The sequence below is a fragment of the Vulpes lagopus genome, chromosome 23 (genome assembly GCF_018345385.1).
Source record: "Vulpes lagopus strain Blue_001 chromosome 23, ASM1834538v1, whole genome shotgun sequence".
NCBI lineage: Eukaryota > Metazoa > Chordata > Mammalia > Carnivora > Canidae > Vulpes > Vulpes lagopus.
This window is the reverse complement of record NC_054846.1, coordinates 19586773-19605919: the sequence shown is the minus strand read 5'-3', so window position 1 is coordinate 19605919 and position 19147 is coordinate 19586773. Positions and strand designations below refer to the sequence as shown.

The following is a 19147-nucleotide window of genomic DNA, read 5'->3' as shown; positions in this document are numbered from 1 at the left end:
TTTATAGTTATAAATGTTTGGCATAGTACTTTTGGTACATTGTGGCTTCACGAGGGCCAGTGTTAAAACTGCTTCCATGTCTGTAGTTATTGTGGATACTTTAAGGTTTAGTGCACTTACAAGGCTGTAGTAGAAATGGGTATCCCGTAGATGCTACATGTGAACCACAAGTATCTGTGGAATACTCATTCTCAATGTGCACACCTTTGACTACAGTTGCGGAAGTGTTCCTTTAGTTGTGACCCAATTTACTCTGGATAAGGGCAGAAACGGTTCACATTCCATTATTTGTAAAGTTACCTGCTGTTTGCTTTCATTATTTTTGCTACACTCCTTTTATTTGTATTTAAATGTTTTATTAGACAACCGAAGAACAAATGTACAAGTAAAGATGCAGTAAAAATGAATTGCTTGATATCCATTACTTTATGTATATCAAGCATAGCAGCAAAACAAAAATCCCATGTATTTAACTTTTTTTTTTTTTTAGGGTTTTTTTGTTTGTTTTGGTTTGGTTTTTTGCTTTTGTGATTTTTTTTTTTGATACTTGCCTAACATGCATGTGCTATAAAAATAGTTAACAGGGAAATAACTTGAGATGATGGCTAGCTTTGTTTAATGTCTTATGAAATTTTCATGAACAATCCAAGCATAATTGTTAAGAACACGTGTATTAAGTTCATGTAAGTGGAATAAAAGTTTTATGAATGGACTTTTCAACTACTTTCTCTACAGCTTTTCATGTAAATTAGTTTCTTGGTTCTGAAACTTCTTTAAAGGAAATTGTACATTTTTGGAAATTTATTTCTTATTCCCTCTTGGCAGCTAATGGGCTTTTACCAAGTTTAAATACAAAGTTTATCATAACAAAATACTACTAATATAACTACTACTGTTCCCAACCATGTCCCATATTCCTCCCCTACCCTGGGGAAAAAAAAAAAAAGCTTTTTTTCAGAGACAGGGGATTGATTGGAAAAAAGTGTTCCATTTAAAATTTTGGTATATGGTATTTTCTTTTTTTTTTTTTTAAATTATTATTTTTTTTATATTTATTTATTTATTTATTTATTTATTTATTTATTTATGATAGTCGCACAGAGAGAGAGAGAGAGAGAGGCAGAGACACAGGCAGAGGGAGAAGCAGGCTCCATGCACCGGGAGCCTGACGTGGGATTCGATCCCGGGTCTCCAGGATCGCGCCCTGGGCCAAAGGCAGGCGCCAAACCACTGCGCCACCCAGGGATCCCGGTATATGGTATTTTCTAACTTAGGAAGCCACAATGTTCTTGGCCCATCATGACATTGGGTAGCATTAACTAAGTTTTGTGCTTCCAAATCACTTTTGTTTTTAAGAATTTCTTGATATTGTTATAGCTTGCCTTCAATTTTGATCCTTTATTCTTTCTGTCAGGTGCACAGGATTACCTTTTTTAGCCTTCTGTCTTGTCACCAACCATTCCTACTTGGTGGCCATGTACTTGGATAAAAGGCCGCATGATCTTTCTGGCTCCACTCAATGTCTAAGGATACCTTGCTTCCTTTGCTTGCATCCCACAAACTATTTCCCTCATCCTATTTACTGCAGCAAATCTCTCCTTAGTTGATGAGATTGTGTTTATCTCCTTGTAAGCCCTACCTATCCTGAATGGTCTGTCATTTTCTGCCTTTAAAATCCTTCCTCTTCCTCTCCTTAAATAATGATGGGGCTAAGTTATACCCAAAGCTCACCCTACAGACTATTTCCTCAGTACCTTGCAGAAAACACCAAACAAAAATACCATTTTAAAAGAAGTGTATTTTTTTTTTCTTTTAGAATGTAAGCTCCACAAGAGCAGGGACAATGTTTTCTGTATGTTCTATTGTGCCTAGTACACTAGTAAATGCTCAATAAATATTGATGATGGGGAAAAAAATGCTAAAGAAAAACTTGTGAAACATGGAATGTTGCCTTGTGAATCACTAAAAGCCAATTATAAGCTGCTGAGGGGATTCTGGGCACAACTACATTTTGATAATTGTAGTTTATCAATGGTGCCTGCTGCACTGGTCCAGCGGGGCCCTCAGAGATCCATGTCTCTTGGAAGAGGTAGCAACTATGTCTGCAGATGAACCATGCCCTTAAAACTCCTCATTGCCTCCTGCCTACCACACCCGTCTTAATGACTTCACCAGGGCTCTATAGCAATGAGAAAAAGGCTATGAATCAAAAAATTATTTTTTATGAATCACTGAAACAACCAGTGAGGAATATAGTACAATTTGAGGTCTTTTGTGAGGAAGGCTTTTTAGGGACAGGGTTTTCTTTATATCTGATTATGTTTGTTCTTCGCAGCTAATTATTTTATTTAAATGATACTTAATTTTTTTCACATTGTATCTTATACCGCAAGAGCTTCCTTTTCAAGAAATCTGTAATGCTTGGTTTTTACCCAAAGTGAGCTTTTATGGAAGGATATAAGGAAATCTCTTTTCACCACCAAATCACACCCAGTTGTTCTCTGGCCGTCATATCAATCAAAGATTCATTTCTTCAGCTAAGACAGGTTTAGGAGAGGGGAAACTCATGTAGATCTTAGGGGAAAAACCCTGCATCTTAGATCTAGACCACTTAAGAGTTAAGAATCTGTCCAAAGATATTATTTATTTGTTTAGAGTGTTGCAAATCACAAGCAGAATTAAAGTATACGTTTTGAGTTGAGGGTATGTGTGTGAGGAAAAAAAAGGAATCAAGTGTTGGTATGACACTTTACTTCTTTTTCTTCGCCCTTTCCATTAGTAGCAAGAATATTGAGAATTCATGCAGAATTCCAAACCAAGTTCCCATAGCAGCACTTAAATAATGTCTGCATACCATTTCCAATTAGAACTAGATTGTAATGTAACGCAAGTTTTATACCATTATAATACGGAGCTACTTTAGGGATTTTAATTCTTTTTGTGGCAATTACGTTGCCATGGAAACAATCTCTTGCTAATAATGACTTCATCACCCAATCAAAATCCAAAGCGGATTCAAAGGTTTGAGGATGCCTGCTTTATTTATTTGCATAAATAAATAACTTACTCAACTAAGTCACTTATTCAAGGACCTTTCCGAGCCTGTATACTCATTACATTAGTAGTACATTCCAGTTCCGTAGGACTTCAAGCTATTGCTTGCATTTCTGCCTAAAGGAAATCCCGCCTAAAAGATCACTTCCAGGCTTTGTTTTGTTTTAAGTATTTTAAGGGGTGTTTGCTTTCTGTGAAGAGGTAGCGGCAGCTCTTTCTCCTCGGACCGCCAAAGCCCCAACTTCGCCTTCGGGCCAAACGAGCCTCCCGGCTGGGCGCACGCCGCCGAAGCCCGGCCTTCTTGGGCCCCGCAGGCCGCCGTAGCCCGGAAGGGCGCTCCCCGGCGGCCGCAGAGGCGCGCCGCCTGCTCTCGCAGTTTCACTTTCGGTTTCGCCCGGGCTTCGGCGGAGGCCGGAGCTGCGCGCCACCCGGAGCGGGGGTTTGGGTCCCGGCCGCCAGGTGAGCGGGCGGCCGCGCGGGCGGCGGGGCCCCGGTGTTCGCTGGCCCGGGGTGGGTGTGGGGAGCAGCAGCCGGGAGGTGGGCCGCGCGGGCCCCAGGGGCCCGGCCCAGAGCCCCCCCGGAGGGGCGATGGGCCCCGCGGGCGCCCGCGGCAGCCCCCCGGCGCCGCCGACTTGCCTTCCGAGACCGGGGCTGCTGGCGGGTTCCTCGCCGGCGTGGTGGGCGGGAAGGCGGGCCGCGGGGCCCCGTGGGCCGCGCCCGGTTCCGAGGGCTCCAGGGCCGCCGCGGCCACGCCCACGCCCACGCCCACGTCCACGTCGGGGTGGCTCCCCTGCCCGGGAATCCGGAGCTGGACGCGCCCACCTTACCCGGGCCTCGGGCCGCGGGCGCCCGCAGGGCTCGGCGTCGGGTCCTCCCGCCCGGGCTGCGGCGGATGAGCGCGCGCTCGCGGCTCGCGGGTGTGCGCGCGGCTGGAGCCGGGGCTGGGGCCTTAGGGTGCCCCCGCCCCCCCGCCGTGCCGCAGAGACACGAGGCTGTTGAGATGCTGGAATCAGAAGCGCTTAGCGAAGAAAGTGCTATTCACCGAGCCCCTCCCATCTTTACTCTTGAACGTGCTACTTTCTGTTTGAGCTAAGACCACCTGTTCTATCAGTTAACAGCGCAGATAGTTGTCCCCTTTCACTGGAAAATGCCTCTTAGATGTCATTTCTGATTTTGCACCCTTTGGTGGGCTACCTGTTCTGTCCTTGTGTAGGCCCCGTAAATTATTCAGCCGTTCCCCGACTGTGAGGCATTTAGGGTGTTTGTGAATTTTTGTTTCATCTTAGCATCCCAGGTAGTACTTTGATAAACGTTGTGGGTTTTTTTTTTTTTTTTTTTTTTTTTTTTTATAAACGTTGTTTTTAAAACTGTATTTCGGATGATTCACTTGGATGGATTCTGAGCAAGGACATTTTTACACATAGGTGCTGCGCTCTGGTAAGGTCTCTTCAGATCTACACACCCCTTGCCAAATTGTTTTCCAGGAGAGTTTTAGCAGTTTACGTTTCATGTAAGGTTGTGCCTGTTTTCACCAAAAGTATGATAGCTCATAATATGTATTTCTAATATGTCACCCTCACTTTGTTTTTTTTTGTTTTTTTTTTTTTATGGTGGTGTTTCATAATGCCAATTGCTTGAATTTTGTGCAGGAGTCTAGAGAATTATCTTGGGTCTGTGTGTGTGTGTGTGTGTGTGTGTGTGTAAAAGTATTACTGGAGTTCCTGCATAGGCTGACAATGTTAGAGCAGGATGATCTCTTAAGTGGTCATCCAGCATAACTCCCTTATTTTGCAGATGAGGAACCTGGGGCCTTGAGAGGTGAAATGATGAGTTCTCCAAGGTATACAGCTAAATTAAGTAGCAGAACTGGGATTAGAATTCAGGTTTCCTATCTCCCAAGTGAGTACTCCTTATGCTGCATTGGGTGGTCCCTCACTAAACTGTGGCATACTTGTATGAGAATTTTTAAAAATCTTGGCATCACTTGAATTATTTTGTCCTGTTAGAAATAACAGAGATTTTAGTCATCTGACGGAAGTGTAACACTTGGGAAATTGACCATTTTCAGGACTGGGACTAGAAATCCATTACTTAAAATGGCAACCCTTCAAGATTTTTTTTTTTTTAAAAAGATTTTATTTATTCATTCATGAGAGAGAGACACACACACAGGCAGAGGGAAGAGCAGGCTCCACGCAGGGAGCCTGATGTGGGACTCGATCCCAGGACTCCAGGATCGTGCTCTGGACCAAAGGCAGGTGCCAAACTGCTGAGCCACCCAGGGATTCCCCCCCTTCAAGATTTCTTGACAGTTGTTTTCAGATTCCCTTTATGTCAGGATAAAGTATCTAAAAAGTTAGAATTTGTACTTGATCATCTGATTAGAATTGAGCTGTTTGTTCTCATTTGTCATACCTTGAAAGTTTTTTAAAACTCCTTGTTGCTTTGATACTAGAGAACAATGGATTTTTGATAAAGGGTTTATAACAGAGTTTTTCAACCTCAGTTGACATTTTGGGCCGGATAATCCTTTGCTGTGGAGCACTGTCCTGCGCTTTTTAGAATGTTAAGCAACATCCTTGGCCTCTATGTCCTAGCACCACCCTCCTCATTCAAGACCGTCCAGAATGTCTCCAGATGTCCGCATTTGCTTACAGGAATCATTTGGGAAGCTTTATAAAATGTCAGTTACGGTGCCCCTTGCCTGGGGAGTCTGACTAGGAGTAGTAGGCTTCAGGAATCTGCATTTTAACAAGCATCTCTGTTGACTCAGATGCAGCTGGTTCTTGTACAACACAGAAACATTTCTATTTTCTTTGTCTTTTGTTTGGTGGTCAGTAGCAGAGATATGACTGTAGTATAGCCATTTAAGTGCACAGATAATGCAGTGCTAGTCACTATACCCATAGTTTGCGGGTAGGGGTGAAAGGGACAGGGATTTTCCTTGGCACTGTCCTCAAATGTCTCCCACAGGATTGGCCGGTGAGCTTAGGTTCCTTTTCCCCTGTCTCTGAGAAGCTTAGAACCTACTGTGGGAGACTGATCAACAGGAAAACTGCAGAACAGCCTGCTAAATGGGAAGGGGTGCTCTTTAGTGCTGGATTTGGCTGGAGTGAGAGAGGGGAGGAAAGTGGCCCTCTCCTGGATGGGGAGGAGGAATTGGCATGAATCCTTCAGAAGAGGGCTAGGTACCCCCTCTGTCCGAGAAGGGAGATATTTTGAGAGCTGTTTTCAGTGTCTGATGCCCTCAAGTAGGTGAAAGTTTACAGGTAAACATTGCCAAGAAACAAGGATTTGCATGCCTTCTGCTCAGTGATGTAACTCAAAATCACATTAGATGTACTGCTTAACCTTTGACCATTGTATTTCTCCGCAGGCTAGTTTACAGCACTTTGTCACTTGAGGCAGTTTTCCTGCAGTGCTCCTACCCTCCAGCTGGATCTCCCCTACATCTCCATATATGTCTGTGGCCATTCCCCACGCGTAAGGGGAGAATCTAGACATGCTCCAAAGGGCAGCTTTGAAAGGGCTGAGGCTTTGGGACCAAGCCTTAGTTCTGCTTACCACCTTGCAGGGTTACTGTGAATCACTCGTGAATCTAACAACCAGGCACATAGTTGGATGAATAAAATTTGGTTCTTTTTTCCCTCCATTCTTCTACTAAAAAAAAATCTCTGCAGGGCAGTTTGCAGATGTTCTTATACTAGACCTCTCAGTAGCTTCTGGCAGAAAATATACTGCCTTTGACTTAATAGCCATTTCTGAAAATAGGTCATTTAAAACAAACCTGAGTAGGAGTCACGGGAGGGAGAGAGGCATAGAGGTGATTATGGCTTTAATTTTGAAGGGAGAAGTTTTATCAAGGTGACCCTGCAGAAAGGAGGCCTTTTTCCTCTTATGTGTTTATGGTTCAAGAGGCTTTTCTCTTGCTTCAGACATGGCCAGAACTCTGCCTTCTGCCTTAACCAATTTAAAAGATGAACACTTAAAATTACATGAGCCAAGTGATGGGAAAAATTGTGATGTTGAGACCAATTTACTCATACAAAATGGATTTATGGGCAAGTCATTAAGTAACAGGGAGTACCAAGGAAGCCTAATGAAGATAAATGTAGAAGATGTGGTCTCTTAGAGTGATGGATAGAATGCGTTTGAAGCAGCCACCCTCTTTTCAAATAACTTTTGAAATGTATTTTTTTTTCCCAAGAGATTTAGCAGAATGTAGATGTCCTGAAGAAAAAAATGACAAGCCTGGTAGTAGTCTTTCCTTTCACGTGACTTTTGAGGGAGAAAAGACTTGTATAGAAAAGGTGGAGATTGTAAGAGAATAGTGACAGGTTCCACCGAGTACAGCCAGGTAGGGGACTGGTGCTGCGTCAGAACCAGCTGAGGCGGCCCACTTGCACTGCCTGCGCAGGCCTCTGCCTGTGACCCTCTCGTGTACTTTGCGCCTGACACAGTAGTCCCCAGACTTGCGAGGCATGTGCAGACCGGTTCCTGGGCTCTTCTCCAGACCCACTGAAGCAGAATCTCCAAGTAAGCCCATCGATTCATGCTAGGAAACCGACCTGGCGGCTCAAGTTCAAGTTCTCCCAGCCTGGCTTGGCTTGCCGAGCTTGCCAGGAATGTGGTCCTGCCACACACACCCCGGCTGCATATGCATACACACACACACACACACACACACACACACACACGCCTGCCACACACACCCTGGCTACACACACACACACACACACCAGCTACACACACACATACATGCATGCCTGCCACACACACACATACACATACCAGCTACATTTCATCCTCTTGGCTGCAACATTTTCTCCTCAATCCCAAACACATGTCCAGTGCTTTTGCTAGGATTTCTGTCCTTTCAGACACGGCCCTCCTTTTCCTTCCCACTCAGCGCTGGTGTCACCTCCAGAAAGCCCTTGCCCTGCTCAGCCTGTGCTCAGGGAGCTGCTTTCTCTGTGCACTAGTCTCTGCATAATTCTATCCCAAGACATACAGCTTTTAAAAAGTTCTCCATTGATGTGTTTCTGTGCCCGCTTTGGAGTGTACCCTCTGAGGGCCTGAGGCTGTGTGGGACATGTTAACAACGTTGCACCCATAGCCCGTGCACCTGACCCTTTGATGCTGAACGAAAGTTTGAGGTATGGAACACCTTCAGGAAGAGAGTGATGCTAATCCGAGTAAACATGTGGCTTCGTGACAGAGCTGTGACCTTTGATGAGCTTAGAAGAGAAGAGTTTTACCTATTTTTTAAAAAAATGAAAAAAGAAGATGAATAATGTTTTTTAAAAATAGCTAATACCAGCGTTTATCTAGGCTTGTATTTTTTTCTGTATTAACTTTTAACTTTGGACACAGGGTAGTTAATATTCCTGTCAACTAGATTTTCACATGACCATACATCTCAGTGATTTTTTAAAAAAATCTTTTTATAAAGATTTTATTTATTTGAGAGAGAGAGAGAGAGACAGAGAGAGACAGACCATGTACAAGCAAGGTGAGTGGCAGAGGGAGAGGGAGAAGCAGGCTCCCCCCAGAGCAGGGAGCCTGATGCAGGACTCCATCCCAGGACCCTGGGATCATGATCTGAGATGAAGGCAGACATTAAACCCACTGAGCCACCCAGGCGTCTGCCTCCTTAGTGTTTATTTTTTGTTTTGTTTTTTCAACACAAAGTAAACAGCTAGTTTCATCTCAGTCTTGTACCTAGAAAGAAAGTACCATCATGGGATTTTACATACGATAGGAAATGTACCTGACTCATGAGCTGAGTCTCAATCAGGCCCTTAGAGTTTATAGTCTCTCTAGACCTGTTCAGCCACAAAACAGCCCGTGTTTGGGACATAAATAAGGCAGTTTATAGATGAATGGGAAGATTTGTTTGTTTTCACTAAACTCATCAAGAGTACTGAGTCTGTTACAGGATTTACTTTGTAACATTTTTTTCTTGCACTCAAAACAGTGTAAATAAAATTGTGTGGTCTGAGTCTGGAATGAATAGTGGTCGTCCTGAATAGTAGTTGTAATTCCAGATATTGACTGAGACTCTAACTAAAAACAAAAACAAAAACAAACCTGGCAATCCAGTTAAGTTAAAATTTGCTGAGTAAAATAATTAGCTGATCCCGTTTGATCCCATCTTTCAAACCTTGGGGAGATGGAATGCAGAATGGTCCAAAGAACAGCCCCAAATTTAAGAATACTTTGTGAAATTTGCATTTTCTTTTATTTAACTTAAGATGTTGACTTTTTGTAATTAAAGAGAATTATTTCACTTAAATTATAATCACTTTTGTTTACTCACACCCTTTGAACAAGAGTTTAAATTCTTCTGGATTTTAAGTTCTTTAAGGTCAGAACTTGTGTGAATGCCATGTTTTTGAATTTCCCAGAAAATATGTGTGGACATGTATGTATTTGTTGAAGAAATGAAAAGCCATTAACTGAGCATTCTAGCTTACCCAGACTGCTTAAGCTGGCACAGATGCACTGTGAGAAAAATCTCCAAATGATGTTCCTGAACTTGTACTCAGATCATGGAGTGGCTGAGAGAAGTAAGCAGTGCTGTTTATGAAAGAAAGTGTTATAAAAATCCTGATTAAAAAAGGTTTGAGTTCTTGAGGAGAGTCCTTAAGATACTGTATCCATACTGATTTTTTAAAAATTTTTTAAAAATATTTTATTTATTTATTCATGAGAAACAGAGAGAGAGAGAGAGAGAGGCAGAGACACAGGCAGAGGGAGAAACAGGCTCCATGCAGGGACCCCGATGTGGGACTCGATCCTTGGTCTCCAGGATCAGGCCCTGGGCTGAAGGCAGCGCTAAACTGCTGAGCCACCGAAACTGCTGAGCCACGGGGCTGCTCTCCATATGGATTGTTAAGTGTCCCATACTATATGGCTACTAAATAGCAGTAGCTGAATTTGAAACAAAAACATTTTCCAAAGTCCTTTTGCTGGCAGTTTTTGCTTAAGTAACCACAGTTTTGTTACATTTGTTTACCAAAATATTTTGAGCCAGGAAACTGTTGTATAACAAGATGAATTTGGAAAGGAGTGATTGGCAACTATGTATGTTTGATTCGGATATATAATGTTCTGTCTGTATTTCAGACTCCTATTCTTGAATTTCAAGACTTTTTTTTTTTTTTTTTTTACTAAAAGACAACCTGTGGAAAGGGAAAAGATATTGCAAATGATATTTCTGATAAAGGGTTAGTATACAAAAAAAGGGGGGGGGTTTAGTATACAAAATATAGAAAGAACTTCTAAAACTCAACACCCCAAAACCAAATAATGCAATTAAAAAATGGGCAGAAGATATGAACAGACATTTCTCCAAAGAAGACACACAGATGGCCAACAGACACTTGAAAACATGCTCAGTGTCATTAATTATCAAGGAGATGCAAATCAAAACTACAATGAGATATTACCTCATACCTGTCAGAATGACTAAAATCAACAACACAAGAAACAAGTATTGATGAGAATGTGGGGGAAAAGGAACACTCGTGTACTGTAGGTTGGCATGTAAACTGTTGTAGCCACTCTGGAAAACTGTATGGAGATTCCTCAAAAAGTTAAAAATAGAACTACCCCATGATCCAGCAATCACACTAGGTATTTACCCAAAGAATACAAAAATACTAATTCAAAGGGATACATGCACCCCATTGTTCATAGAGCATTATTTGCCATAGCCAAACTATGGAAGTAGCCCAAGTGTTCATCAACTGATGAATGGGTAAAGAAGAGGTGGTGTGTGTGTGTGGTGTGTGATGTGTATGAAACAGGATATTAGCCATAAAAAGGAATGAAATCTTGCCATTTGCAGTGACATGGATGGAGCTAGAGAGTATTATGATAAGTGAAATAAGCCAGTCAGAGAAAGACAAATACCATATGATTTTACTCATGTAGAATTTAAGAAACAGAACAAACAAGAAAAGGGGAAAAAAGAGCGAACCAAAAACTAGACCCTTAACTACAGAGAACACAGTGACCAGAGGGGAGGTGGGTGGGGGGATGGGTGTAATAGGGGATAGGAATTAAGGAATGCACTTGAAATGGACACTGGATGATTAAAATAAAAACTTTTTTTAAAAATACTTTTTTCTTAACTAAATAGAGTATATCTGCTCTAATTGTAATACAGTAAATAGGAACTGCAATAGCTACTTTCAGGAGGCTGTATAAGGTGGTGATTAAGAGCATGGGCTGGTCATCCACTTACTAGCTGTGTGACCAGAGCAGGACCTCTGTGTCTATTTCTTCATCTGTTGAATGAAGATTAAAAACAACACCTACCTCATAAGGTAGTGAATTTTAAATGGATTAAAACATAAAAAGTGCTTAGGTAAGTGCTGGCATGGCATATAGTACACTCAGATACTAGCTCTCAACTATGTTTATAATGATTTTTAGAAACACTGTTTTGGCATCAGCTGGTTGTAAATATGTCTACATTGTATAACATAGACTTTAAAATATACTTGTTTTGAGCTTGAATGTTGGTTATATCACATTTGAGGGCAAATTATTTCAGCTTTTTGTGCTTTTATTGTCATTAGCAAAATGGAGATATTAAGACTTTCTTCCCAGTGTTCTTATAAAGATTAAATGGGATCATGTTTATTAGGATCTCAGCAGAGTGGCTCAGTATAGACTAAGCATCAGTAAATGAGGGAGGTGGCAGTGGTTGTAATGGGTATACTGACGGTGTGAGACAGTAGTGACAAGTGATTAAGAACAGGGGCTTTGTTAACGGAGCTGTGGTGTAGGGTTGCTGTGGGGTAACCAACTGAGGTCATGCATTAGCTTAGTATCTGGCTGGTAGTAAGTACTGAAAACGTGCTAGCTGTCGTGTTGTAATAGTAGCGAATAATGTTGAGTCTTTATGTGTGCTCTTTTGATACTTGATTTCCTATAAATATGTTGAAGGCTTCAGGGCTTTTTTTGAGTTTTGAGTAAATGATTAACTTTTGTCTTGGCTTTTATTGCTCCTTTTCAGATTTCTGATCAGGATTGTTAAAATGAGTCTACGGAAGCAAACCCCTAGTGACTTCTTAAAGCAAATCATCGGACGACCAGTTGTGGTAAAATTGAATTCTGGAGTGGATTATCGAGGTAATATTTTCATGCTTTGTCCTCACTGGTGCAACTAAATAAGTAAATGTGACTTAACTGGTTTTTATTAAGCTCTTAAACATACCCAGTCAAATGAAGAAGCAGTGGTTACCAGTAGGTTTTGTGCCCATTTCTTTTTCCACTGCTGAGATGGTTCAGTGTGTGTGTTTCTGACTTCTGGTGTGATTTGTGTGACTGCTGTCACCTGTCTCTGCTTTGAGACCGTATGTGTACGTCCTAGTAACAGCCAGGATTCTCAGCCACCTCAGGCATGAATAACTGGAGATGGAAGAACACCTGTCATGGCAGCCTTTGTTTTTGCCCAAGTATTCAAGATGGACAAGCAACTGTTTAGACAGTGTCACCTTACAGCCTGAACTCCCCACCCTCTGGTGCGCATGCTATCCAAGTACTCCTTCCCATTAGTTTAGAGGATGCCCTTTTTTTTTTTTTTTTTTTAGATTTTACTTATTCATTCATTAGAGACAGAGAGAAAGAGAAACAGAGACACAGCCAGAAGGAGAAGCAGGCTCCACACAGGGACCCCGATGCAGGACTGGATCCCGGGACTCCAGGATCCTGCCCTGGGCCAAAGGCAGGCGCTAAACCCCTGAGCCACCCAGGGATCCCCTGAGAATGCTCTTTTTAAGAGGCTGTGACACTACTGAAATGAACTTTGCAGGAGGAATGGTATCAAATTCCATTTTTTTAAAGTTACTGAAACCCTAATCTTCCAAAATTTAATGTGTTAATTACCTGGAATTTTTCCCTGGGTACAGATTACTCATTCATTAGCAGAGTAAAGCCATTCCTTGTCTCTTTTCTGAATGAGGATGCTAATCTTGAGCTTTTTCCTCTTTCCACTCTTGTAAGCTTAATTTTTCTGAGAACTTCCTATGTGTCCAGTGTGTGCTAATCATTTCAGTTTCCAATTTATCTACACATAAATCCTTTGAGATGCTTGTCCCTACCTAGCAAGGGAGGAGCTAGGACTCCCAACTCAAGCCTGACTTAAAAGCCTTGTTAAGGAGCCACTCTGCTGTTTATGTACTGCTTTAGTTTCTTGACATCAATAACCCAGTTTAATTTTATTTTTATAGTGGAAACTAATGGATTTATACTGAATACTGAGGTATAAAGTCTCTATGTACTGCTTCATACCCATGAACGTTTGATGAGCACAGAGGAGAGAATAGACTTTAAGAGATTTGAGCATATTCAACAGTTGGTTAGGGTGGGGACATTGCGTTCAGTATCTTCTCAGAACCCACTTCACTGAGGAGTTCAGCGGCCTAGCCTGACTTTTTTCTCTATACTCGTTAGGGATAATATTTTTATTTGTAAAGGTAGTATATGAATTTTTCTTTTTTTTTTTCATTTCATCTCTCTTTTCTAAAGAATTTCAAAGCAAATAATGAAGAAAAATATACAGAAGAAAGCAGTCTCCCCAAATTCTACCATCCAGAGAGAATCAGGCTAACCAGTTTGGACCTGAGTGCATATAAGCATAATTTCATATAAATAGGATCAGCTCTGCATACATTCTGTTTTTTTTTTTCTTTTTACATTAAAAAAATATATTCAGGGATCCCTGGGTGGCGCAGCGGTTTGGCGCCTGCCTTTGGCCCAGGGCGCGATCCTGGAGACCCAGGATCGAATCCCACATCAGGCTCCCGGTGCATGGAGCCTGCTTCTCCCTCCGCCTGTGTCTCTGCCTCTCTCTCTCTCTCTATGACTATCATAAATAAATAAAAATTAAAAAAATATATATATATATTCAGTTCTCTGATAATATAGAATGTTTAATGCTGTATAGGAGTACCTTGTGGGGATGTACCACAGTTCTGTTTTTGTTTTTAACCAATTTCCTATTGATAGATGTGTAGGTGTTTACCAGTTTTTGTTTTTTTTTTTTGTTTTTGTTTTTTGCTATTTTAAGTAAACAGCTTTTCTCCTTTGACATGTATCCAAGTATTTCTTTAAAATAAATTCCCTAGGCTAGGATTTCTGTGTTAATGAGTGTGCCAAGTGGCCCTCCCCTCAAGGCAGATGGGCTTATTCTTCTGTGGGTTCTCACCAACCCCTTCTTTTCAGCTTTTCCATTCTAATTGGCAACAAGTTATAGTTTCATTTTATTTCTGTTTTTTTGTTTACTAGGGAGGTTGGAGGCCTTTCACATGGCTAGTCACTGTCATGATTAAATTTTAAAAACCCAGCTCTTTGTAGCAATTTCTCTTAAACTTTGTTTTTTTTTTAAATTTTTTTATTTTTATTTTTATTTATTTATGATAGTCACACAGAGAGGGAGAAGCAGGCTCCATGCACCGGGAGCCCGATGTGGGATTTGATCCCGGGTCTCCAGGATCGCGCCCTGGGCCAAAGGCAGGCGCCAAACCGCTGCGCCACCCAGGGATCCCTCTCTTAAACTTTGAAGAAAACTTTTTTTTTTCCTGTTCTTCCAGGTACTTTATCCCTTTAGAGACAATGACAACCTCCTGGAACCTTTTTCTTAAATCAACCTTTGCAAGGAGAATACATAACTTTTTACTAGTGAATATTTCATTTTGAAATGCTTTGGGTTAACTTTCAAACATTTGCATATCATGTTTTGGAAGTTTCTTGCTCACTTAGTTAGGATTGTGGTTTAGATATAAAATAATACAGTAGGAAATAAACAGGAAAGTTTTATCTTAGGCTTTCTTTTGATGGGAAATAATTGTTAGTAATTGTTCAAATCTATTCTGATTATTTGAAAGTGTACAGCTTCTAGCAGAATTCCGTCAGATTAACGTCGTGTGTTCTCATTACACAATTTGGAAAAGAAACATTTTTGTTTAGAGGCAAATGAGGGCAGAGGCAGGGAGTGAGGAGCATATTAACGAAGTGGAGACTAAATGAAGCTATCGATTTGGCTAATTGTATCAAACTTGTAGTATTCTTAATTTTTTTTTTCTAGATACTACCACTTGAAGTTAGAGACTCGGAGGCTTCTATATTTTCATCTTTTGAAAAAAATTATCAGGGCATTTGTGCACAATTTATACCATCTCAACACAATTAAAAAGATTGACTCAAACAGTTTCCTTAAAAGCTCTTTAGAATGTTTTTGGCCATTTTTCTATATTAGTCTGGATTTGAAAATATTCTAAGTGTAACAAAACAGAAAGGGATGTGTTATAATGCAATATGGTGCCCTGTCTTCTCAAGCTGCTCTTCACTGTGAGTCACAGCTTTAAGATGTTCCTTCAGGAGCACCTGCTATCTCCTCTTCTATTATTTTAACAGATTGTGGAGACTTCCTCTTAACCCTGGAGTACATTCATCTGCTGCAGTAGATGTTGCAAAAGAATGCAGTAAATCTGCCAGACTCATATTTTACTTAGTGGCTAAAGTAAGACATGCCCCTGGAAGTGAGGAGCCTTGGCCAGTGGTCATTTGTTCGTGCATAATTGCCCAACTCCTGATTTTAGCTTTCAAAGAATGGTATTTTATTTGGAGTCTGCTCGTTACGTTATTTTTGTGAAGGCTTTAGAACTTGCTGTGATCACACGTCCCATGCAGCAAGTGATAGTTTGATGTTTTCCCTGTTAGCAATGCATCCATGTCTGCTTTCACACTGTATGCTTCTTAGCCTTCATTCACATTGGCATAGAATGAAACTATTGAGTTTCACTTACAGCGTGAATTTTTATATTAAGGATGTGAGAGCTAACAAATAATGAGATTGTCAGCTCTAAGGTGTACCCTGTAATTTTCAACTCTTATTTGCCTTGTATATCTTCTCTTTGACTAAATCTGCCTCCAGGGGTCCTGGCTTGCCTGGATGGCTACATGAATATAGCCTTGGAGCAGACGGAAGAATATGTAAATGGACAGCTGAAGAATAAGTATGGTGATGCATTTATCCGTGGAAACAATGGTAATAATCTCTCGCTGTACAGTTGTGCAACATCCCCAAAGAAGCCTTTTTGTCTATAATCAGGATCCCCCACAGATTTTCTACATAATTCAAAAGTTTAGTTTTCGTTTTGCTTTGTTTATTTTTAACTTCTTCTATCTCAGATCTTTACTGTGGCTAGTTTTTTTAGGATGCTTCATAGAATTTTGGAATAGACATTCTCACCTTCCTTCTCTCCACTAACAAGGACCTAAGGGGCAATAGGACACTGATTCAGAACCCTGAGTACAGTTTATTACATTCCCCCAGCACTGCCTCTCATATCAGAAGTTGGAGCTGTAAGAGTGGCCACTCTTGCCCCATAATCTTTGGTTTGCATCATTTTGCAGTTAGCCTGTCCTGATTGGCCTTTCTCTCTTAAATGTTCAGATGCTTTTTGTGGAGGTTGGCCTCCTTTAGTTTGGCAAAAATGACAAAATAGGAAAAATGATTCTAAAGTTGATGTGCTTCTTAACAACCAGTACATTGCTATGAATGTTATGACTACTTTTAAGTACCTTGTTTGAAAGAATTAGCAATGAAGTCATATTTGAATTTCTCAGGGGGAAGAGGAAGACATCAAAACTGAGAAAATTATCCTTTGACTCAACCCTCCCCCCCCTTTGATCCCATTCCCCAAATGCAGCTCTGGGGCTCCTGAGTTTGGGGTTTTTATTGATGTGCATTCTTTAGTTCTGGGTAATTTCTTCCTCCCCCCCTTATTAATAGTTGGGTCTCTACACTGAACTAAATATCCTGACTTTTATTGTAGATATTTCTATCTCTAGTTCTTATAGTACTGTATTTCTTCACATCTTATCTTTGTATAGATCTTTTGTTGGCTTTTTATCCCTCTCAGCATGTAGAATTTCCTGTTTTTTTATATTAGTTTTATTTTACTCTCTCCATTTATTGGAAATGTTATGATCTTTCACCATCTACAGACAGCTTAGAGCAGCAGTCACCTGTGAGTGGTGACAGGCTAGATCCTGTCACATGGACACTACCTCCAGGGTGTGTCCAGTTTCCTGGGCATGTTTCTACCATCATTCTGACACTTCCCTTCATATAACTTTTTCCATGATGAAATCAGTGGTAGTTATCTTTAGACTCCCAGATTCATATCCTTGTCTCTTAAGAAGGATTCTATTTAATCTGTGCCATGTTCTTTGATCAAGATACCTCTGAATGTTCACTTTGAACGGACGTGTCAGAGTCTGAGTAGGCATGGAGGTGGGAAGGGCGGAACACCTCTGGTGAAAGCCTGACCACAGTCACCTAGTTATTAAGTTTTGTCTCATTCTTAGGTACCACATATCCCAAGGAGTTCATTTTGGGTGGTCATGAGGGCTTGCTGAGCAAACCTTTGGATAACACCAAAGGTTGATACTTTAAAAGGGAATTCAGAATAAAGATTTTAGTATTTAAAAACAAAGCAAAAACCCCCCCAAAACTCCTCGGATCTTGTTTATCTTGTTGTAATTAAAATAGTAAATAGCAGGTTTAAAGTTTATATTGGAAAGATGGATGAAAAAAATTTTTTTGAAAAAAAATTTTTTTTTAAGATTTTATTCATTCATTCATGAGGGACACAGAGGCAGAGGCATAGGCAGAGGGAGAAGCAGGCTCCACGCAGGGAGCCTAATGTGGGACTCGATCCTGGGACTCTGGGATCACACCCTGAGCTGAAGCCAGACGCTCAACCGCTGAGCCACCCAGGTGTCCCTGAAAATATGTTTTTAATTGTTAAATTGAAGTTTAGTCTGGTAGATTTATGTTACTACAGGCAGAATTATAAAACGTCCTTAGATTCCAGGGATTTTCACGTCCATTTTATTTTATTCTCTTGGTCACGATTTGCAGTCAAATGTATAGTGAACACTAGAACACAGTCCTTGTAAGACATCAAACCCAGGTCTCGGTTCTTCAAATTTGGTTTTTAATATCATAGAATTTATTGTGCAGTATGAAAAATCCCTTCCAGTTTGCAGAGATGTTAGGCCAAAATCTTTTTGCTTTTAAAACTTGCTATTATGATACTTTAGTACATGTTTTTTTTTTTTCAGCATATTTATTTTTTTCTTTCCAGTATTGTATATAAGTACACAGAAGAGAAGGATGTGAAGATGCCAAGAGGACAATCCTTTTCACACTTGGATATATTTTTTGTATGAGGGTTTTTGTTTTGTTTTGTTTTGTTTTTTGGTTCTTTTGTGACTTGTCCTGTTTCATAATAGTTGGCAATTTTTCACTGACATGCGAGTGAGCAAAGGGCACAAAATTGTGGATGTAGTGTAAAGAGCTCCTCCATATTTAAGTTCCAGGCATCTTCTTTTCCCTCTGTGTCAGTGTGCAGAACACAAATGAATAAAAAAAGAAAATCCATTTCTCTGTACGTGATTTTTAACTCAAGTCTCAAGCAGTGTCATTTGATTTGGTTTGCTTTACCCTGTGTCTGAGGAAGGATGCATACGATGATAACTAAAACATTTTAGAGATGTCCTCCTCTATCCCATCTCCTTTGGCTTGCCACACACAATGCTCGAGTGAAAGCGTTCTACAGAGGCATCCAGTTTCCATCAGAGGCCGTAAGGGGTTTGTGAGGTCAGAGGTTCAGCCTCCGATTCCATCACCCAGATAGAAAATAGAGCTGGGGACCTAAGGCTGGCACTTCCACAAAGGAAGTGGGACTCTGCATGGAGCTGGGGGAAAGTCTGAAGGTTAGTGATATCCCAGTTAGCTTGCTAGATTTTCTTGCCTTCTTTCAAGAGCATGGGCATCAATATCGTTCTCTAATTTTTATGGAACACAGTAGGAGAGGAGCCAGTTGTGTACCGCCATCTGTCTGGCAGTCCTGTAGATTAAAGCAAAGCCTGGACTTTCGTAAACTTACTCAGGTTCCAGTTGGTGAACGGTGGTTGGGGGGGGGTGGGAATTTCTCCTCACCCCCGGCTCAAGGAGGGGCTCTCAGGCCGCCTTTCTCTCAGATCCAAGCTGGGTTGGGGTGTGATG

The 19147-nt window shown here is 41.1% G+C and overlaps 1 protein-coding gene across 2 annotated transcripts; it reads left to right on the top strand.

Annotated features, from left to right (window-relative positions):
- The first annotated feature begins 3356 nt into the window (after window positions 1-3356).
- On the top strand, window positions 3357-18520 carry LSM6 (LSM6 homolog, U6 small nuclear RNA and mRNA degradation associated). 2 transcript variants are annotated; one of them, XM_041737769.1, is made up of 4 exons: window positions 3357-3513; window positions 12083-12198; window positions 16004-16117; window positions 18225-18520. In XM_041737769.1, exons 2-4 carry the CDS (start codon window positions 12105-12107, stop codon window positions 18257-18259), a joined length of 243 nt encoding a protein of 80 aa, XP_041593703.1. In that variant the 5' UTR covers window positions 3357-3513; window positions 12083-12104; the 3' UTR covers window positions 18260-18520. The 2 variants fall into 2 exon arrangements, with proteins under 2 accessions (XP_041593703.1, XP_041593702.1); XM_041737768.1 differs by lacking the exon at window positions 3357-3513 and adding an exon at window positions 4868-4953.
- Window positions 18521-19147: the final 627 nt, after the last annotated feature.